The sequence below is a fragment of the Ursus arctos genome, unplaced genomic scaffold, assembly GCF_023065955.2.
Source record: "Ursus arctos isolate Adak ecotype North America unplaced genomic scaffold, UrsArc2.0 scaffold_20, whole genome shotgun sequence".
Lineage (NCBI taxonomy): Eukaryota > Metazoa > Chordata > Mammalia > Carnivora > Ursidae > Ursus > Ursus arctos.
Window position 1 is genome coordinate 20,343,874 of NW_026622875.1, and position 12,188 is coordinate 20,356,061.

General features: G+C 34.2%; 1 protein-coding gene across 4 annotated transcripts in view; it reads right to left on the bottom strand.

Annotated features, from left to right (window-relative positions):
• The window catches only part of U2SURP (U2 snRNP associated SURP domain containing), a 61,717-nt gene that overhangs the window by 28,962 nt on the left and 20,567 nt on the right, over positions 1-12,188 (bottom strand). For 2 of the 4 annotated variants that reach the window (XM_026497199.4, XM_026497198.4), the window contains 10 exons: positions 11,443-11,541; positions 9,297-9,411; positions 8,695-8,828; positions 6,023-6,090; positions 5,348-5,442; positions 5,229-5,264; positions 5,056-5,138; positions 3,294-3,459; positions 2,896-3,107; positions 1,922-1,965 (listed from right to left, as the gene is read on the bottom strand). In XM_026497199.4, the coding sequence (XP_026352984.1) occupies positions 1,922-1,965; positions 2,896-3,107; positions 3,294-3,459; positions 5,056-5,138; positions 5,229-5,264; positions 5,348-5,442; positions 6,023-6,090; positions 8,695-8,828; positions 9,297-9,411; positions 11,443-11,541 (1,052 nt within the window). Of the gene's footprint in view, positions 1-1,921; positions 1,966-2,895; positions 3,108-3,293; positions 3,460-5,055; positions 5,139-5,228; positions 5,265-5,347; positions 5,443-6,022; positions 6,091-8,694; positions 8,829-9,296; positions 9,412-11,442; positions 11,542-12,188 lie in introns of those variants that run through there. The other 2 variants (XM_026497197.4, XM_026497201.4) reach the window with 2 other exon arrangements.

Consider the following 12,188-nt stretch of genomic DNA (forward strand, 5'->3'; position numbering starts at 1 on the left):
TGCTGCAGAGTACATAAACAATAAAATAATTTATCTCATGGTCATTGTAATTATTTTCTCCCATTTCAAACAAACCTACTTAAATGGACACTAAAATCTCTATACAGTGAAAAAAATTAATTTTTTTGACCTCCTCTAGATCAAAAAAATTATATGAAAGTTTAAATCTTTAATAGAGGGGAAACTAAATATTTAAAACTACTAACTCAACCTCAAATTGTTAAAACAAAAAACCAAAAGCAACACTTAATTTTGTATCTAAAAATTATTTTTCTTTCACAGAAGTATTAATTACTCTGCAAATATGCAGTTCTTATTATCCAAATGACAATGTATTCTCAGCATCCATATAGTTAATGATATTATTTGGAGGGAAGGGAGATAATATAAAGTTAAGATTCAGTTCCAGAACTCCCAATGGTATGTGTCAAATTAAAGTGAAGGGAAATTTTATGTAAATATCATAATATATAAAATCAATTACTGGGGGACAAATACTATACATTCAGAAACTTGTATGAATTAAGTCAAACGCAACTTGACTTGCATATTATAAATGAAAAGTGGTTTAGCAAGTTTAAAACAAAGGATTCACTGTAATGGTGAGTTAAGACTTTTCAACAAAATGTATACTCAAAATTTAGTTTAGAAATAAGCTGAGTCACATGTAAAGCTACTACTGGAATATGCTTTTTGAATACTACAAAAATACTTTCCTGTGAATGCTTTTTTATCAGTGGAAAAATAACCCACTATAGTTTTAAACAGGCTTGTAAACTGATAAAATGTATTTTTAGAAAATTTAAAGCTTAAAAGTTTTAAAATATTTCATGTGATTATTTAAAATCAAAATCTGACAATTAGTTGTTGCTAACTTGAATTCAAGATTATTAAAGAATTGTAATCACACTTTTTCCTTAAAGATTGTGTATTTAACATCATTTTTAAAAGGATGACTTTTCTATCAGAATGAAACAGTGTAGTACACAAAGATGATATATCTTAAAGTGCATTATTTTATTTTAAAATGGCAATTATCTTACTCTGGGCAACAATAACAAAAAAAAAAAAACCAAAAAATTGTCTCTCAGTTATAATAAAACCACATTTATTGGAGTCGATCGTACCAATGTCTGGTCAAAAACTGTATACTTTCCCAATCCATCCCATGATGTTTTCCTGGTCCCCCGCTGCCGCAGACAGTTCAGCTGGTGTTGCTCACCAAGGCCAATGTCAAAGAGAATTTGGTATTCTTTTGTGTTCATTTATTATTCAACCAGTGTTGTGTTCCTGTGTTTGGGAAAAGGCTTAGCTTGACTGAGCAAGAGCATACCTAGAGCATGAATTCTTCTGCTTTATCATTATGTTGAAAAAGAAAAAAAAGGGAAGAAAGGAAAATAAAAGAATTCCAAATACCTTTGTTACCATGAAAAAAAATTTCTAGTATGTTGAGTGTTCATGAAAATAATAGGAATTCCTAATCAATTAGAAAAAAACCAAAGCTATGCCCTTCAGTAAGGAGAACTCAAACTAAGGTTGCAAATCAAACAGGAACCAAGAGAAAAAAACAGATTGGGTCAAATTGTAACATAATATACAATTTAAGATACATTTAAAACACCTATTTTCCCATCACAATAGTCTGAATATTATTAGACTAACAACTCCAGATTAAATCTAACAAACACATTCTAACTACTAAAGCTATAAACTTCCCTACTTTGGTAACAATAAAAACAAAAAGATAATGACATAAAATTGCAAAGTATACTAAAGTTAGTCACATATCCCCCCAAAAAGTACTGGGAAGGAACCATTGCTCAGTCAAGATATTACCTTTTCCTCAACACCATTTTTTTTTTTAATTCAGAAGGGGATATTGTCTATATTTAGATCAGTAATAATAAAGAAAAACATGTACCTTTCTGTTGGGATAACCACTTTGACTATGGCTTGCGACAGAGTCTGTATATGAAGTCACATCAGATAATAAACATAGAATATGTGAGTATTGTTAACAAGTAACAAGCAAAAATATACATAATGCATTGAAAACACTACACATCTAATCACAAGTTTTGCAGGCAATCACTGCATTTGAAGTAATTATACACTAAGCAATTACATAAATGCAAATGGATGTGTTCAGTGAACAATAAATGTTCACCAAATGCAAAGAATCAGAACATTCCTGCCAGAATGCACATCAATGCACTGAAATAGGTACTACACTGAGAATTATCAGATAAAGATTTTAATTTGTGAAATAATTAACTGTTTGCCTCTGACCATATAGTTTGCTACTTTGTTCCCAAGCCTTTAAAACCAGCCCTGTCATTTTAAGTGTAATTATTTCATAATAGAACCAACAAATTCTTATAAACTTGAAATTAAGTTGGTTTTATGTTTAATAAAAAGAAAATACTCACCCTTTGCTTTTACTAGAGTAGTTAACTGCTTTTTTAAAAACCACATATGCTCTCAAATACTCTAATACGTCAGATCTTGAGAACTAAGTTAGCTAGCAGCCATCCAAACAGTTTAAGTATTTAGATCTTTCTAATTGAAAAGTCACTTAACCAAATACAAAGTAACACTTTCTCAGAACAAAGTAAATTTAGATACTGCACTTAAGCAACCTGGGTACAACAGTGGACAAAGAGAAAAAAAACTTAAATGGTCAAAAAAGGAATGGTAGCCACAAATAAAAAATATGACCTAGTATTTCAATACAGGGTTTCCATGGGCTAAGGCAGGGAACACATCTACTTATTTCTTTAAGAGTTGTCAAACAGAATTACACACACATTTTCTATAAAATTATTGAAAAGAAATACTACCACAGATTTAGTATTTACAAATTAGATGCGGCCCTATGTACATTTTTTTAATTACCTTCTCAAAATCCTCCTTGTTTTTAGGTGGCGGTAACATTGGAGCATTGGGGTTTTTTAACCTCTCTCTAGGCTGCGCATTAAAAGGCAGTCCTGATGGAGGTGGGGGAAGCGTATGTTCCATCATGGAAGGCGGAATGTATATTGGATGTGGAGGAATAGGCACAGCTTTACCCCAACCTAACTTCATTTCAAAAGACATAATCATCTTTCCTGCAAAAAAAGAAAAGAAAGGTCACCGGGGTAATTCTCAAAAGAAAATAAAAGACTTTTTCGTTAATTTGAATTAACTTCCATGTTTAACCTTTCCATTTCTGGTCCATTTTTTCCCTAGAGTTTTTATACTTTTCAGAACCAGGAAAAAAGTCTGAATTCTGTAGTAGACAATAAAAACTTTACCATTTAAATTTTTTAAAGCTCTTTCAGCATCTCTTCTATTCATAAAGGCCACAAAGCCACAATTTCTCTCTCTTGCTCTTTCTTCATCAGTTCTAGGCCACATAATTTTCACACTGGCTAACGGTCCAAATCTTCCAAATTCTTGACAAAGCATTTCTTCATTCATCTATTAAAAGGCATAAAAATAAATATATAAGGCATAAATATTTTTCTAGTATGCAGAAAAAAGGGGGGAAGAAGTCTATGTGACAGAAAGCAAATTTTTACAAAATCAACAGTGAGACCTATTAATGCCACAACTTTCCATTCAAGTACTAAGACCCTATATAGGTAAAATCTTGCCCTCGGGAGACATTCACAAATCTTTTCATACCAGAAACACAAATAAGTGATCAGGGTGAACAGGCTGGGTGGCAAAAGAAAAGTACACCTCTACCTCTCCTGCTGCTCCTTTTGAGATCCTGCATCTTCAGATGCTGTTCTTCGGCAGCGGTTTATTTAGGAATTTAGCAACAATTTTTAGTCAGCTCTGATTATCACGTTTAAGGCAAGGAGAAAGTACATCATGATGATGAAAGAAAAAAAGCACCTAATCACTTTTTCTTTTTCTAGCATCCAATGTAATTCAGAAGAGAGAAAAGAGAAAATGGTAAATACACAATGAGGTCCAAAACATATATAATTTTGGGTGCCTGGGTGGCTCAGTTGGTTGGGTGTCTGCCTTCGGCTCAGGTCATGATACCAGGGTCCAGGGATGGAACCCCATGTTGGGCTCCCTGCTCAGCAGGCTTCTCCCTCTCCCTCTGCCCCTCCCATTTGACCGGGGGGGGGGGGGGGGGGGATGACACAAAGAGAGAGAGAGCATAAGCAGGGGGAGTGGCAGAGGGAAAGGGAGAAGCATGCTCCCCGCTGAGCAGGGAGCCCAAGGCGGGGCTAGATCCCAGGACCCCGGGATCATGACCTGAGCCGAAGGCAGACGCTTAACTGACTAAGCCACCCAGGCGCCCCATCAAATAAATAAAATCTTTAAAAAAAAAAAACATGGGGCGCCTGGGTGGCGCAGTCGTTAAGCGTCTGCCTTCGGCTCAGGGTGTGATCCTGGCATTCTGGGATCAAGCCCCACATCAGGCTCCTCTGCTTGAAGCTTGCTTCTTCCTCTCCCACTCCCCCTGCTTGTGTTCCCCCTCTCGCTGGCTATCTCTATCTCTGTCAAATAAATAAAAAATCTTTTAAAAAAACAAAAAGAAAAAAAAAACAAAAAAAACCATAATTTTTAAAAAAAGCATATTACATATAACAACCACTATATTCCTCATAACACAAGTAACACTGAAGTGATGAAAAGAATTAAAATATAAAAGACAGAAGAACAAATTACTAGTCTGTGATCATGAAGAGAAAATAGAAAAAGGATGTCCATTAAGGAAGCAAGCTATAAATAAGAGGGTAGTCTCAAAAGAACACTGTCCACCATTGGTCACATCCTGATTTGATAAATAATAATATCAGTACACAGTAAGACATTTCAAATTCAGATAGTCAAGTTACAGAAAGAGGAGATAAGGCCTTAAGAATTGTAGCAAGACAATTCAGCCCATACCAGTAAGGCTCAATTTTATAAGATAATTTTATAAGATAGTCTCTAGGTTCCTTCAAATTTGCTTACTTCAGATTTTTTACTTTATTTTTTATTGACAAAGCAGTTTTCTTCCATAATTATAAAGAATATAAGCCAACATTCATCTAACTTTTCTAATATTACCTGTGGATTAATGTTTCCAAGATATAAATTAGTAGTGCTTGGATCTCCTACATCATGTGAGCCAGGTGCATAATCGTCAAGAACTAGGACAAAGAGGGAGAAAAAAATTATAACCTGCAAAATACAAAGTTTGGACAATTTCTACTAATTAAAAAAGCAAAAAACTGTATTACCACCAGATGATCTATTTCTTCTTGAAGGCGCATCCACTTAAAAAGGGGGAAAAGAAAACAATTCTTAGTTTTTAGAATAGTTAATCACAAATATAAACATTAAAATAAATGCCACTTACTGGAACGACGCTGACCATCAGAATCTGACTGAGGTGGCTCAAATCGGCTTAACCTGCCTTTTGTTTTATGTCTCTCATCACGCTCTTCCTGAATTCTGTTGAAAACATTTATAATCACTAATAATGAGGCAAAAGTCGTTCATTCACATTTATTAAGAATACAACTTATCCAGGTACTATGTTCATGTAACTTGAAATATTTGTGAGTAATTAAATGCCAGTACTAACAACCAAGAATAGAGAGTCCCTCAGCTGTAACAGTCATTATAAGCAAATTTCTGACATGTCATGCAAGCATTAGAATACAAAGCTCACTTCTAAGGTGAGAAGGAAATTCAACATTAAAACCGCTGATTTTTGTCCTTTCTTGGTTAAGTTTGCTCGCTCCTCACCCCATCTCAGTGACTACATTGTTTCCACTGCAAACAGGACTCCGGACATTAGATAAATCAATTGAATTGCATCCGTATTATGCTACCAACCTAGATGCTGGATGAAATGCTCAATCATTTCCAAACATACCCTAAAAAAAAATCACTATAATATCTAAAACAACCTCATCATTGGTAAGGCAGTTTGTGATAACTAACCGGTACACTACATTCTTCATACCTGCATCTGTAAGTATCAGTTCAATATACCTATGACAGCCATTCTCCACACTATAAAACTTACTGTTTCAATTCTTCTTTGAAGAGTTCCAAATTGCTTTTTTTCTTTTCTTTCTCCCCTTTCTTCAGTGGCTATGAAGGATATGACAAGTTATACTTCAAACAAAACACGGTCAAACAAAACTAATGGCTCAATAATCAGGTCATTTTAAATAATTTTTATTTTCTTGTCAATTGTGTTCTATTATTTAAATTAAAAAGAATGCTTCTGTTCTCACTGCACTTCCTTCCTGTTCTCTTGAATTAAAAATTTAACAATTCAATTATTAAAGCAATTATAGAAAATGACAAGCAATAGTGTTAAGATAAAGGAACCGCAGACTTTATTTCCCAAAAGCCTGTGCTACTTAGACTTGAATATTATTAGAAGGCAACAGGGAGCAAAACTAATGAACATAACTAACTGCCAAGTAACTGCCATGAGCAACTACCAAAAATATGCACTTCTTCAAAACAATCACCTTAGGAAGACTATGAATTATTGAAATAATCAGTAACAGCTTTGAAACTCCTCTTTTAAAACTGCTTTTGAAATCCCTCTCTTAAAAAGTGCCAAAAAAATTCAATGGGGGAAAATAGCCTTTTCTCACAAATAGTGAGAGAACAATTCAATATCCACATGCAAGAAAAAGTGAAGTTGGACCTCTTCTTCACACCACACACAAAAATTAACTCAAATGACTCACATACCTAAATTAAAGCACTAAAACTATAGAACTCTAAGAGAAAAACACAGGAATAAATAAATCTTCATGACTTTGAATGAGGCAATGGTTTCTTAGATATGACATCAAAAGCATAAGCAAAGTAAAAAAAAAAACTGATAAACTCTACTTCATCACAATTAAAACCTTTTGTGTTTCAAAGGACACTATCGATAATGGACAAAGACCAGTAAGATGACTAAAATTTTTAAAATAGACAATTTTAGGGGCACATGAGTGGCTCAGTCGGTTAAGCGGCTGCCTTTGGCTCAGGTCATGAATCCCAGAATCCCAGGGTTCTGGGATCGAGCCCTGCATTGGGCTCCCAGCTCAGCGGATGGCCTGCTTCTCCCTCTCTCTCTCTGCCTGCCACTCTGCCTACTTGTGCTCTCCCCCTCTCTCTAATAAATAAATAAATAAATAATCTTAAGGAAAAAAGAGAGAGACAATTTTAACAAGTGTTGGTAAAGACGTGTAAAAATTAGAACCCTCATACAATGCTGATGGGACTGTAAAATGGTACAACTAATTTGGAAAGAGTTTTGGCAGTTTCTCAAAAGGTTAAACAAATAATCGCCGTATGACCCAGCAATTCCATGTCTAGGTATATAAAAGAGAACTGAATAAGTAAGTCCACAAATGTTTATAGCAACATTATTCATAATGGCTAAAAAGTGGAGACAACCCAAATATCAAGTAATAGATGGATAAACAGTATGTGCTATACCCATAAAATAGAATATTATTCAACTATAAAAAAGAATGAAGTACTAGTCTGTGCTGGAATACAGATGAACCTTGAAATATTATGCTAAGTAAAGAAGCCAGAAACAAAAGGCCACACGTTGTATGATTCCATCTGCATGAAATGTCCTAAACAGGCAAATCCAAACAGACAAAAAGTAGATTGGTGGTTGCCAGGGGTAGGGGATGACTAAAAATAGGTATAAAGTTTCTTTCTGGGGTAATAAAAATGTTCTGAAATTAGAGATTAGTGATTGTTGCACAACTGTGAATACACTTTAAAAAATAACTATATACTTTAGAAGAGTAAGTTTTATGGTATGTGAATTACATCTCAATAAAATTGCTTTTTTCCATTGCATTGCTTTCAGAGCTATTTTAAAAGTCACACAAGAGGGGCGCCTGGGTGGCACAGCGGTTAAGCGCCTGCCTTCGGCTCAGGGCGTGATCCCGGCATTATGGGATCGAGCCCCACATCAGGCTCTTCAGCTATGAGCCTGCTTTTTCCTCTCCCGCTCCCCCTGCTTGTGTTCCCTCTCTCGCTGGCTGTCTCTATCTCTGTCAAATAAATAAATAAAATCTTTAAAAAAAATAAAATAAAAAAATAAAAAAAAATAAATAAAAGTCACACAAGAAAAGTCAGTCTCACCATTCAGTGTAATCATATTTCTTCACCAAATGTGGCTCCAAATAACATGACCCACCTCTATCTTCCAACCCCCATGAAAAATCCCACCATCAAAAAACTAAAAATCTCCTAACACTGAGAATATTTAAAAGAAGGTACCACTAGCTGACAGTAATTCCAAATTAATTCCAAAAACGTTCTAGGCAAAAGATACATTATTGGAATACATATAGTCTTCCAAGGTAACTGCCACTACACATGCTGACATTATTTAAATACCACAGTTCAGAACTGCTTAAAAAGATAATCCCATTATTTTATATTTATGCCTAAAATATACTCAACTTTTTACTAGCGGTATACTATGAATATAATAACACCAAAGGTTCACTGCTCAAAAAACCTAAAAAGAACACTGCCTACATGTCCTACTCTAATTTATCACCTCTTCTCTAGGAAGATTAAACACCAAAACTCAACATCTACTCCCAAAATAATTAAAAACAAGAAACCAAAGTCCTGCTTACAGTGGAAGTACTGAAATATCATTGGCAGTATCATCTCTGAACATAAAAAGTCACTTATTTGGGTCTGACTTACAGGTTTTTTGGTTTCTATCACAAGAAGAGATGGTGGTCTTTCATTGGATGACTGATTTGGAGGATTTTTTTGATCTGCAAATCTTGAAGACGGCTTATAAATTTTACCTCTTTTTTCATCTGTTTCATGTTCTTCTGAAATTTAAAACAGTAAGTTTTAAAACTAATTTTCAAAAATAATTTCATATTATCTGATTTTTTATTTTTTTGAAAATAAACAGAAATTAGTAAAATGCTTTTAGCACTAAAATATACAACTACTGACAAAATATGAAGTTAATTCATATTACCATCTTACTTTCAAAAATACTAATTTAATCATTTTATAGTAAAACTATGAAATATATTAAAATTTTCACAAAGTCTTTTGCTGTATTCAAAGCTGAAAGGTACAAACTATTTTTAAAACTTATCTGGCTCCAAGTTCTCATTAATACACATCTGGCCATTTATTCTGCTAATTAATAATTAATATCAACACTAGAGGGTGCTGATAGAAAGGAAATACGAAATTCAAAAGACACCAAACATCTTTCATAATTACCTACAGTTATTCTACCAAGACTTTTTGGGTTGCTTAAGGACAATAATATTCACACTAACCTTTAGCTGCATTAACAACACCTCCACGCACAAATGTCTTCACTTTATTACCATCACTTCCTTCAAAAGCAGCAAGAAATTCCTCATAAATCTCAGCAGCTGCCTTTTCATCTTCCTAAATACACATGAAAATACCACTTCATATAAAAAAAATATTGTACACAGGGCGAAACTCATCAAGGAATAATGTAAACAAAATCTTTCTCTTCATTGGTAAAAGCAGGTTAGGCAGTCCTAACGGGTAATATCTAATCTTTAGTAGATATTAGATACTAATTAACGCTGAAACTAAGAAAGACTTTGATCCTCTACTGGCAATTTCTGGAACTAGAAAAGGACCCACTAAGTAAGTTTATTTAGAGACATCAAGAGTTAAACTGTATGACAATTATATATTGTTATTCTATTAATGTTTCTGATGTTCCCAAAACATGATGATTTAATTCACTGATTATAAATTTCCTTTGCAAACCAAAGACATGAGTATTAGAAGATGAAGCAGCAATAACTCCACAGCTGGCATTAGAAAAAAAGCTCAAAAGAACCTTGACAATTTCAATTATAACTCTTCACAATGTCCCCAAAACATGTACGCATAAAGGCCAATAGAACAGAACAGAAAATAGAGAAATAAATCCAATAACACTTGGAAATATAGTATTCAATAAAAGGAGCATCTCAAATCAATGGAGACTAGATTGACTTTTCAATGAATGATGTTGGGATAACTATTTGAAAAAAAGATAAAAATGAACCAATTCTTCACATCATATACCAGGAGAAACTGCAAATGAATCAAATTTAATTTTTTTTTTTAAATGAAACTGTTTAAGGGACGACTGGGTGGCTCAATCAGTTAAGTGTCTGCCTTCGGCTTGGGTCATGATCCCTAGGTGGCTCAATCAGTTAAGTGTCTGCCTTCGGCTTGGGTCATGATCCCAGAGTCCTGGAATGGAGTCCCACATCGGACTCCCTGCCCAGCAGGGAGTCTGCTTCTCCCTCTCCCTCTGCCTGCTGCTCCCCTCCCGCCGACAAATAAATAAAAACCTTAAAAAAAAAAGAAGAAGAAGAAGAAACTATTTAAGTATTAGGAAAAAACATGAGGAAATTCCTTTATAAGCTAGGAGTAAGAAAAACACTGAAAACTAGAAATCATAAGGAAAGACTGATAAATCTGGTTACATAACAATAAACAATTTCTGCATGGAAAAAACACCAGAAGCAAAATAAAAAGACAATCGACAGACTGGGAAAAAAACACTGCACCTTGTGTCACAAAGTATTAATATACTTAATATACGAAGTAAAAAATAGAGATAAAACTACTAATTTCTAGAAAGATTGGTTTAGATATAAGCAGACAGCTCACAGAAACAAACACAAAAGCTGTTCAACCTTACTTATAAGAAAAATGCAAATTTAAAACTACACTGAGATATCATTTTTCACTGAGCAGATAGGCAAAACTTCAAAAATATCCTCTGCTGGCAAGGCTATCGGGAAACAACCTCTCATACGCTGCTGAGAGAGATGCAAAATATCCCTGCCCTTATAGAGAGCAACTTGACAATATCCAATAGAGCTACATTTATGCATTTACCATTCAACCCAGTAATCTCACTTACAGGAATATATCCCAAAGATAAACTAGCAAAAAAAACCCATATGCATAACATTATTCATTAACAGCACTATTTGTAATGGCAAAAGACTAAAACAAAAATGCCCTCAACAGAATTTTAGTGAATAACTACTGTATGTCTACACAGCTATTTAAAAAAACAAGGAATATTTCATTATATCTGCAGTAATCTCTGAGATACAATGTTAAGTGTGAAAAGCAAGATGGAGAACAGTACACCGTATATGGCATATTATGGATCACCTAAGAGAGAGAGAGGTACAATATACATTAACACACACTTGCTATACAAAAAGAAGAGACCAGAAAACAACCAAATTTTACACAGAAGAAGCAGTGAGACAGGAATACAAACTGGACTCCTCTAAATGTACCTTGTGTTACAGATATGACTTGGTGGTGGGAGCTGAGAATACCCCGGTCAAGAATCTTCGAAAAGCATTTCTCTACACACTTATTTAGACACATTTCCAAGGATAACACAAAAAACAATTTAAACATTACCTTTTTCTTTAGTTCTTCCTGCTCCTTCTTACTTAAAGTTCGCTTAGCTGTACTCATTTTTCCAATACTGAATGCTTTAAGTTTGTTTTCTAGAAGAGGCTGTGGAAAGAAATAAAAAGCATATATTGACATACATTCTTAATACTATCTAACTCAACTGGTACATCTCAACTGATAACCAAGTCTTCAGATTAGATGGCTTTTAAAAAGAAATTTCACTATAAAGCAGAAAAGCTGAGGCTACTCTTCTTAAGCATCAAGTGCCTACCTTGGGCTTGATCCTGATGTAAGTATTCCTTAAAGAATGTCTTCATTTGCTAACTCAAGGTCAATAACAAACAAAAGCCATTTTCTTTAAAAAAGGTAAAAAAGCAGAGAGAGAGATGCCAAGGCTTAGAACTCATTCAACCAACTTCCCCGCACCAAGAATAAAAGCACTTGAGAAAAAGTACAGATGGTTCTGGGTAAAGAAGCAGTGATGGAAAACAGACATTCAAATAGGGAGAAGGCAGCATGTATTTCCAAAGTTCAGTAGCAGGAATCGAAATACCATCTATAACCTCCATTTCAGGTACTACAAATCACATCATTTCCTTCAATAATTCAGTAAATGAACTCATTCTTCAACAATACTGATGTTTAGGAGCATAATGATAGTATTTCAGGTTTCAGCAGAAGTAAAATCATCTATAGATCTTTAGTTGTTCAGTTATTCATTTAAATGTTAGATTTTGATTCATAAATTT